This window comes from Saccoglossus kowalevskii, chromosome 16 (genome assembly GCF_978046115.1).
Source record: "Saccoglossus kowalevskii chromosome 16, keSacKowa6.1, whole genome shotgun sequence".
Lineage (NCBI taxonomy): Eukaryota > Metazoa > Hemichordata > Enteropneusta > Harrimaniidae > Saccoglossus > Saccoglossus kowalevskii.
This window is the reverse complement of record NC_140656.1, coordinates 24611362-24622349: the sequence shown is the minus strand read 5'-3', so window position 1 is coordinate 24622349 and position 10988 is coordinate 24611362. Positions and strand designations below refer to the sequence as shown.

At 34.6% G+C, this 10988-nt stretch overlaps 1 protein-coding gene across 1 annotated transcript; it reads right to left on the bottom strand.

Annotated features, from left to right (window-relative positions):
* Positions 1-3736: 3736 nt before the first annotated feature.
* On the bottom strand, positions 3737-8955 carry LOC146733781 (uncharacterized). The gene is made up of 4 exons (XM_085491584.1): positions 8875-8955; positions 5020-5339; positions 4683-4763; positions 3737-3985 (listed from the first exon to the last, which is right to left on the bottom strand). Exons 2-4 carry the CDS (start codon positions 5332-5334, stop codon positions 3806-3808), a joined length of 576 nt encoding a protein of 191 aa, XP_085347710.1. The 5' UTR covers positions 5335-5339; positions 8875-8955; the 3' UTR covers positions 3737-3805.
* Positions 8956-10988: the final 2033 nt, after the last annotated feature.

Genomic DNA, 10988 nt, shown 5'->3' with positions numbered 1-10988 from the left:
TCACAGGGAGTTGGACAAACTTATGTATTTTAATAAATTATTGAATAATAAAATGTTATATAACTTTTTTTTTACCCCCTCCCCTTCCTGGTATCTATTTCAAGTAGTCACTATTTTTATTTTGTAAACACACTTCCGTCTGCTATTTTTGTCAGGTTCCAATCGTTCACCAGCATTTTTGGCATGTTAGATGTACATCACATAGAATACTAGGATTGGGAGAACTTAATGTATGTTGACCACCTGGAAACTGAGTTTTATAAATCTTGAAGGGCTCTCGGAAGATCCACCCGCAGCCTGGACCCGCAGTAAAATCAGCGATTACTATGGAGCCGCAACCATCAACATCGAGATACCAGGAGGTTTCTGCTGGCGACGTTGCGGCGTTACTCAGTTCCAAATAAAGATTACCTACGCCAAATGAGCAACATTTAACCGGTAACCAAGACTCAGTCTATCCACGACCAGCAAGCAACATCACAAACGATGTTGTAGTGGACAGCTCACGAGTCAGTGACGACCAATGTCAACGAAAGTCATTCCGTCAGTGGAGTACCGCACTTGCACGGCATGTTTGCCAATGCACAGATCTGTGGAGGAACTTTTAACTTCAATATAAACCGTGTATCGTAGTCGCCCAGTTTAAGTTCTGGTTCTGTCGTGGTCCTAACTAAAGGGCGACAGTCGTCGTACCGCGTCCTGTTCGATATGGGACTCGATATAGCGACGTACATGAAGCTCAAACATCCAAGAGTTATTTATTTGGACGACTCAAATTAGACGTCTGATTATATTATTTTCACACGTACACTGACACGCGTTCTACACTGACACGCGTCGCTAGGTCGCTGGACTGTCTTGGAGCATATTAATGGGCAATTGGGTTCCCCGACCTAAATTGCTATCCCGGTTTGTTGCACGTTTTTTCTTTAATATGAAATAATCAAATATGGGACATATGTAATAAGAACAGAACCCCACACCCTCCCCGTGGCTTCGCTTGTGAAAGTACGGCAGCAAGATACACCGCATCACTCGTGAAAATAACTTCCATACGCAATGAAAGCCACGGGGAGGGTAAGGGGTTCTGTCATAATACTTCATTATCACTGAAAACATTTTTTCCCTGAAATAAATTCCAGTGAAAATGCAATTTCCTCATACTCTATTGAGACACAGCACAGTGAAATTGGATTCACATGTAATGCTTGAAAACATGTCAGCAAAAATAAATTAAGTGAAATTCTATGTGACTTCATAAGAGTTGGAAATGAACAAATTACACCCGACCCTACCACTCCATACACAACTACATCCCAAAACACCCTTTCACCCACGGTTACAACCGTGTTTCACCAGTGTATTCTATTTGACTTCAGGAGAAATTGAAATAATCAAATTAATTATAATTTCAGCCTCTAGTTGAGCACTGATTAAATAAACTTCCTCGTCTTTATGTCAACTTGGAGTTATTCATTGCCTACATCAGTTACTTCAAAATATATGTTTCAATCCCAGGAATTTCACTCGCTGTTAATTGCATGGGAGTGCTAGTCTTTCATGAATTTCTATTGTCATGTCAATTTCTTGCGATTTCTCGAAACATGAAGCTGTAACCACATACCGCCTAGGTGCTGTAACCAAATCCTGGTATAAGCACCGGTTAGGCAGTCTTGAACTATGCATGTGACGCCAGCAGAGAGGTATATCCAATCCTATCGATCTTTCATTGTTTGGTAACTATTTGCTGCAAATGCAACAAAAATCAATATAAAAATATTACCCACACAGCATTCTACAGGTTACTTGTACTGTTAGAAATTGAGTTTCCTACCCTCAAAGCTGTAATAGATTATGTGTACGCCCCAAACAAAGAAAATGAACAAATACAAATATTTACGTGTGTTCCAATTCTTAATTAACTGTAATTTCCCACAGGAATCTTTAATAATCGGATGTGAATATACCCTTGAATCCAGTACTAGACACAAGAGGATATCATGAAAATTTAAGACAGTTATTTATTAAATGAAATCTGGTCGATATTTACGGGGACCTGAATCCTAGTACATATAAAATTAAAAATTAAGTGAGAAACGTCATACGAACAGTTTACAGATAAACAAACAAAAATCAAAATAGACTTTTTAACATATGTGAGTATATTGCATGCAATTCCGAGATCTTATAAGGTAAAGTTGCTGACAAATAGTGCACGTGAACAGGTATAAAGAAATATCTCTGATCTTAATCTTACAGGTAAAAATGTTTGAAATAGTTTTTATAATTTATTGGTCAAAGCATGGTATGAGTTCCTGGCAACAATCCAAAAATTCAATGATGCAGGATATGCAAATTATTTAGATTTGGAACAAATTGGAAACTACAATAGAACAAAAAATAAGATATTTCCAGTTTGAATTTTTTCATCACATACTTGTCACAAATTATTACCATTTCAAGAACAAACTCAGAACTGATAATGAAAGTAAATATTGTAAACAATAGAGCACCTTTTCTGGCAGTGCAAAATGGCAAATTATTGTTCGAAATTAATTAAATATTTGTGAAATGTTAAAACCATAGAATAAAGTCGTACACTAAAAACAGAGAATATAATCTTTGGAAGGTACTCTTTTAAACCACTGCATGCTGCTATACAAAATTTTACACTTTTTCATTTTTTCCACAGTCACTCTACTAGGACGGTTAGGAAGCGCTGTTGTTAAAAGTTGTGAACGAGCAGCTTCTGAGAACCAAGCTGGTCTCAAAACTATGACGTAATTGTCATCAGAGGGCGCTTTGTTTCTCCATTATTCATTGCGTTCGATGTTGCTCGAGATGACCGCTATTCTCGCACTGTCTCACGATTTATCGCGTGTTTTCCTTCGCCCATTTTATGCTAATGACTTCTTAGCTCGTTAATACCGCTTTTGTTTCAATGTTTATCGAGACAGGGGTAGTTACAATAGAACGACGCGGCGCTTCCTAACCGTCCTAGTAGAATGACTGTGTTTTATCAGAAATGTAAAAACGAAAAAGATAGCTAAAAATATGTATTTTGAAGTAGAAACCGCTGACGAACTTTCTGGACGACTAAGTTCTGGAATGAATTGCTTTATTGAGACTCTCTCGTTTTGTTTAGATGTGTGTAAATGTTTAATTGTTAATGTACCTTACTTTGCTTTTCTATTTTTGTTTCGATTGTCTTGTTTTGTAATTTTATTAATTGTAATTGAAATAAAAACACCTTAAAGTAGTTTCCTTCTAAATATTTCCATGTACCTAGTGAAAACCTAGGCATTCACATTTTAGTACCTTATACATACTATCTATTTGTACTTAATGTTTTTAGTTAGTAAATACTATATTGTGTAAGTGGTAGCCATTTATATAACAGTAATAGGGTTACTGCGCACATTTTTATATCACATAACTGAATAGTTTTTATTGTATTTTCGACTTTTTATTGACATTTCACATGACGTGTATCCACGTAGCGATCATTGCGATTGTGGTTTTGCTTGTTACGCGTTAATACATCTTAAATGTACATGTAAAACTAAGATGTTTTTTTTGTTATAGAACCCGAGTCCCCACAACCGCATTTAGCCCACTGTTGTGAAATATCACTTGATTCCCACCGCTATTGTGTGTGTAGCTTACATTACATTTTTGACTTTACAGCCATTGCTCACGGGATTATTAAAAACAATGAAATAATGATAATCATATGTTTCAATGCTTATAATATCATTTATTAATCGCTATTGATATTACGATTATTCATGTACTAGCATCGCTACTACATGTACAGACCAGCGCCATTCAAGGTGTCAATCAAAGATTCAATATCAGGAATCCAATAACAACTATAATGATCATATGTAGTCATTTTATGATAAAGACAATAGCTCTTTATTTTTGCTGCAGCATGACCGTCATCGCGGAAAGCATCATTGCCAACCAATGTTGCAGAGCACTTCTGAATGAGAACAATAACATTTAAATATGAATATACATTGAAGCAACATGTGTAGTTGAAAAGACGATCAACCATGATTCAGATGACTATTTCTGAAATTGTGATGGTCATTGATAATTTAATATATGTTTACAATGATTTTTTTTATCATTAAACATATCTTGAGAAAGAAAAGAAATATGACATTGTGATAGTCGCCACATGGTCTGATTGTTTGCTGGATTACAACTGTGAAGTACGAACGAGTTTACGGTGATGTAGGGGAAAATCACATTGTATAATTTCTAGTCTAAATTTAGAAGACGGAGATTATATTTTGTCAGTGGAACAAATGCTCCTATCAGTAACATAGATCATCTGTGAAGCCTGTTAATTGTGTTCTGAAATGTGGTATGCGGAAAGCAACTAGAAGAAGCAACACTACAATTAAGATTTAACAATTAGTTGGATTAGCGTCTGGCTGAAATGAAGTCATTGTAGAGGGAGAAATTCTTTGATTCAATAAAAAACAGATCAGCGTGCTTTTGGCTAAATATTAAATGTTTCTTTTTATTTTTATGAATGATAAAAACATTTAGTTTATTAGTTTAATCAACAAGTAACATGATTTCTGTAAATATAACTATTTTTCTGTCTGAACTCAAACCAATAACTTGACGGTCGAAACACTCGGTTGATCTATAAATAAGAAACTCACCTTTTCCTCGCAATCGGTAGTAACCCAGTTGTCTCTATGTAAGATTAAAATGCAGTGACTGCAATTCACACTTTCCTCTCCCTATTACAGGAAAGAATTGTAAATCAATAGGGTATCAGCATGAACTACAATGTATGAATGACTGGGAATTTCAAATATTTCTTCAGTGTCCAAGTAACACATATTGTAATCATGATCCCAAACCGCGTAATCGCGATGCAGGACACGGCAACCTAACCCACATAGACACTAGTTAATCCGAGAATATTAGGCACTATAAAAATATGTCTGGTATGTTTAACTCGTTACACTATTAATAATAGGTATTTATACATACTTCGGCGGTGAGAATCGCCTTGTTCGCCAATGATGGTTCAAATGTTACGTAACGATATGCGTTATTTTCGTATGATGTTTCCACAACGATGTACGTCTTCTCAAACAAGACTGCTTTCTCTTCGGCAATCTCCGCAGCATTTGGCACTGGCCATGAGCAGGTGACCTCCTCTCTACATTCACCACTCCAATACCTCATATAATTGAAAGTATGATTACACTGTACACACGTATCATTATAAGGGACACCAGGATCTTGATAACAAGATACTACTTCTAGCATAGCCAGCGTATATAAGAATGTTGTTACAATCATGTTACCTGTGACAAAAAATACGAATATCATTAAAAAATCAAGTAACAAGTTGGTACACCAACCTACATTTTAAACAGTGGACATGATAACGAGAGATAATAGAACACTGTTTGGGGAATTTAAGAGATTTATGTGGCGCTCCCACTTTTCACTGACACTTACGTCTTGTATCCATTGAAATTAGGGAACTGTGTATTCCCATACATACAGCTAAATTCGCCACTATATAATCTATCTGGTCGTTAAAATGATGTTTACTCCAGAAGTGGAAATAGTTGAATGATTTTGTTGGACAGAAGGTTGTCAGCGAGTGTTGAATCCCCATATACACGGAATTGCATTCCGTTTGGCATGTCTTACTATAGTTTTGTTTTTCTAAAACTCGATTACTGAAATGCCTCTCAACTGACTGACTGGTTGCAATTCTACATACAGAATTCCATGTTACTAGTTGTATACTGACGGTGTGTGACCAAGTATGTATTTATAACTTCTTGCATACAAATTCAGAAAAAACAACAACTATCATCTTAATTTTTAGCTTGACGTTTATATAGTAACTACGTCATATTTATGATAACGATCAACCCTATTTTTAATATCAGCAATATTTTCTAATAACAAGCAACGATATTTGTAACAACCACCCTATTTGCAATAACGATCATTAAACGACCGTGTCTGTAAAACTAGCCAGATAACAGAACCCTATACACAATACTTGCATAATAATTTACTTCTGAATATATTCGAGGGTTTCTCACAAAAACCGTTACCCCATTAATCCTAGTATTCGTTCATTAATATTGACCTGGCTCACCCTCTTTTAACATTCCAAGCTCAACCTGTGGTTTCCTCTGAATTGACTTTGTGGGAGTCCAATCTATTCAAATTTTACCTTTTTTTGTTTTGCCCACGTGCGATGTAATTCGTTTTAAAACATTATATTCTAATAGAGCCAGCCGAAAAACTTACTACTACTCAGTAATACATTTACATTTTAAAATGACAGAAGAGTGTTGACTGACAACAGACAATCACAGTGTGTCGGTCTACTAGGTTTAGTCTTCACACGTGGTTAGACCCCGAGTTACTAGTGAACGTGCATCATAGTATTAATTGGGCGTGATCTCAGTGATTCTCTGGGAATAATATATAACATATAATGATTAAGTATACAGTTAACAGTTGAAGATACCTGCCATAGTGTTTAGTTGCAATATCAAAAGCAATAAATGGCCAGACGGAGTGTAAGAAGTTTTATGTATTTTACAACATAAAAGAAAATAACATTAACGACTGTAATGTTTTCACAATATGAAATTTCCTTCGTACGCAGTATATCAGGAAATGAATCTTTACACTATTCCTAGAGGGCGCTCCCCGCATACCGCGGTGACTAGTGTAATTAAACAGAGTTTCGTCAGTCTAGGCGTTGCCACATAGCATTTAGCAGCTTTGTGTTCTACTCTCCTTTCATTCAGCGTTATTTCCGAGGTAGCTATTAAGCAAAGTATTTTCGAAGTTTAAATAACAACATTGTTTATTGCAATAAGCATACTCGTAGATGTACAACTCCATTACATGCACAGGGGTGAACCCCGCCACCCTCACTATGGTGCCTTCGAGCATGTGGTGGTGCAGATTTCCAGAGGTTTTTAATCCCGTCATTATTCGGGTTTTTTCTGCACGGCTTATGGGTCGCTTACAGGGATCGCAGTTTTTACTATTCTATGTACGATAGTTACTAGTGTTCAATTTCCTCATCTATGTATACTGTAAAATGACTAATATTCACTGGGTTTAAATTTCACTGATTTACCATTTCAGGCATATTCAGTGGGTTTTTAATTCACGGTTTTATCATTTAGATAATGTGTTCTATGCTAAATTTTACATATTCACTGTGTTTTAATTTAGCGCATTTTTCCAGTCAGCGAAATAAGCTAAATTAAAACCCAGTGAATAATTACCCCCTTTACAGTACGTAGTTACTACACAGTTTTGTTAATAAATCTTGAAATCCGCGTGCTCTTGGCAACGGTATTACACTCCGATTATCAGTGTGTACGTAGTTTTATGGTCTTCCAGTGTGGTAGAGTGTGAACGATAGAAATCCGAACTAAATGTGACCATCATTTTACAGGGGCCATGGACTGTATGTGCCCTATTTAGAAACAAATAAGGGAAAATGCAGTTGCATACAAATGAAATATCGACACATTACAGGCTGATGATCGACTAACACCTAGAAAAGGCATATGGACAATTGAACTTGAAAATGCACTTGATCCCATGACACGGTTAGATGCATATGACGAACTGAAAACAAGCATAACGAATAATATACCCTTACAGTAATGTATAGTAATGTACAAATTTTATTGAAATAATAATATGAAGAAACTAACGAACATTTCCCTGCCCTGTTGCTACTATGATTAAGATGTAACCAACCCAGGTGACGAGTGTACCACGTGATTTGGACCAGTTTCACGAGTGTGTATATGAATTTTGAAACTATGAATTTTTAAATATTTAACTTTTATTCTACTCTACATCATGTTCCGCACATGCGCACCACACAACATTTAATATTTGCATATTATAAATAGCACTCCTACCATCAGTTGTCATTGAGATGTTTTGCCATATTTTAAACATTTGAAAAATACTACTTATGACTATAGGTAAACAATATATTCACCAGGCATGTGGTATGTTCGCCAGAATTCTAGGGCCAGAAGAACAACTGTGTAATGGGCAATATATTTCATTTCGATACCCCTAACATATATATTGTTCTCAAAAAGTACAAGTGAAAATAAAAGCAATATCAAAAAGATTATGTTCAGTCCTTCCCAAAATGGATTACATAGCTTGAACTAACATGATTATTGGAAAACTAGTGTAGTATAATTCAAGGCATCCCAATATTTAGAACATGGCGGTCGTCACTACAACTCCTGTTTTGTCCCATATGTTAGCATAGATAGAATAGCGGGGGTGATACGTATGTTCTGACGGTCTGTGTGGCTTTAAAATTATAATATTTCCACGCCACAATGTACAGGGAATAAAGTCACTAAATATTTTTCCATAGAAATAATTGGTTAATCAAGTAAGAAATTTGCAATATATGTCGCAGGAGAATTTACACTCATTTCTTGATTATATCCATTCAAAAAGCCTAAATAAGTATAGTTGCAAACGAAATACCCCCAATAAAACTCAGTGAATCAATGTCACCTTTTATCAGTATTTCCATATCTGTACCTTAAAATTATGAATTCTGGTTACATAAAGGAGGATAATATAAGCTGGGAATGGACATTAAATACAAACATATTCTGCTTGTTGTATACTACTATAATGCTTGTGTTGTGTTTCAGTCCTTGCAATACTGTACTGTGGTAAAGACTGGTCACACTAATAAGTCACTGCTCATTTTACAACCATATATAGATGTACATTTATAACAACATGCAAATGAAATTATATCTTAATAAACAGTAAAACTGCGGAAAAGGGAATACGAACCCGGGATGCGGCACGTCAGATGAGCAAAGACAGTTTTCCCTGTTTTTTTATTTTCTCTAGTCGGTACGTCGTGTACATGCGCACAATACACCATATATTATTTGCATATTGAAAATATTATTCATACACTCAATTAGTATATTTTTATCTTTCTCCCTGCATATATATTAAACAATCGAACTAATCAGGTGTAAATAAAAACTGCATATTTACAATATACATATTTTCCAGAATAAACAACTGTGTGAATATCAATAAGATGTATTATCAATAAAAGAGATGGTCTTACATATTTAAAATTCAAATACAATGATATGTAAAGCATCATACGGCAGTTTAAAAAAGGGCAATACTACAACCTACAAGTTATATTTTATTTGCTCTCATTTGCCACACTATACACAAGTCCTGATATAATTAAAACTTTTGCTCGGAAAATACTCACTAAAATTTAGTTGCGAACAATCCTGATCAAAAATGAACAATAAACAAATAATGAATATCCCTGTTAACTGTATTAATGCCTTCATGGAGTAATATAACATGAATTGTAGTGACAAATACTAGCATTATATTTATTACATGTTCTAGATTAATCTCAATGTAATGTTTAAAACAATTTAAATCCGTAACCTGTAATTACATACTGGTATAATTGTTAGGAAAGATTTTAAATATCATATGTCCCATATCTAGTATTTTATCAATTATAGTCGCACTGTTCAAATTAGCAGCATCATTAATCATTGAATACACCAAAGTTGCATAAATCCACACACACACAAAAGTTATTAGTGTTGTATTACACGCTTCAGTTTGTCTACATTGAACAATTCAATGACTAAACACATACTTCCATAAGTCAGCAAGTCTTCTCTGTAATACATCGATAGTTTTGTTTAGTGCAGCAGTATAATATTGGATACGTAACGTAACATATGACGTCGAGAAATTTATTGGAGAGAACTTTAGGAGTAAATTAAAAAGACTAAAACAATTCTGTGGATTATAGTCCCAGAGGGCGCTATCTATAATCAGAAGAATACATATTTTAAAAATGTTTAGAACATCACAGTTTGTGTAGGTAGCAACAGTGGTTCAAACCTTTAAGACTGTTATTAAGGAATTGAAACAAATAATGTTGAATTTTATATGAAACGGTAAAGTAAAACGTAATACAATAATTCTAGACAATGAAAGGGCGGACTCGGATTCGTTTTTGATAGCCCAGAAGTTTGAATTTATTAAAACGTTTACCATGGGAGGTTAAATTCTGCATTCGAATCATAACAACAGTCACAAGTGGTTTGAACCAGAAAATGTAATTTATTTTAATTCATCATATATACATATCAATACATTAACAAGTAAACGAGTTTATAAGCATATGTGTAATAATATGATAGAATCGCCAACAATTGAATGAGAGAAGCGAACATCTTCACATGTTTAGGTTTCAAGGTCATACATTAAAGACCATGAACATATAAATCATCAACTGGTTTTAAATAATGGCAAAATATTATATCATTATCAGAATTGGGAGCCAATGTACTTACCAAATAATTTAATGATCTTCAGACTATTCAGTTTTTATTATCTCGACGTAACAGGAAAGGCACGATCCAGGTACGTGGTAAACAATTTCAATTGTCTTTATTGCTATCTTTTTTTCAAATCAGGATAGCATACAAAATACACACAAAGGTAGCAAACTGGCAAACAAACACAATACCACTACTTTATTACCATCAATTAAACAACATGAAGTGCAGTAGTATATGAGCATAATAAACTCTATCCAGATTTGAAAACGCGGCAAAACACTACACTTTTTCCTTGTTTAATTCTTCGTAACAATACATCGGTTTAATTAAAAGGTCTAACCCCGTAATTTGTTTGAGATATACAAACTACAAACAAGATTGCAAATTATGGCGGCGGAGATCAGATTCAACAAACCAAATTATATATAAATATTCATGATTGTCAAGAAGAGCCGTTAAACAGGGATATGAACAAAGATAACTTTTTAAGAGTTTTAATTTATTCTACTGTATTTCACGTTATGCACATGCGCTGAACACAACATTTAATATTTGCATACTAAGAAT

What these genes read in the sequence shown, in the direction of transcription:
- LOC146733781 (XM_085491584.1), bottom strand. Translation starts at nt 5,334, where the DNA reads ATGATTGTAACAACATTCTTATATACGCTGGCTATGCTAGAAGTAGTA. An exon ending in AGGCGATTCTCACCGCCGAA is followed by an intron (nt 4,764 to 5,019) that starts GTATGTATAAAT and finishes TTCCTGTAATAG; the next exon opens with GGAGAGGAAAGTGTGAATTG. An exon ending in CTACCGATTGCGAGGAAAAG is followed by an intron (nt 3,986 to 4,682) that starts GTGAGTTTCTTA and finishes GTTCTCATTCAG; the next exon opens with AAGTGCTCTGCAACATTGGT.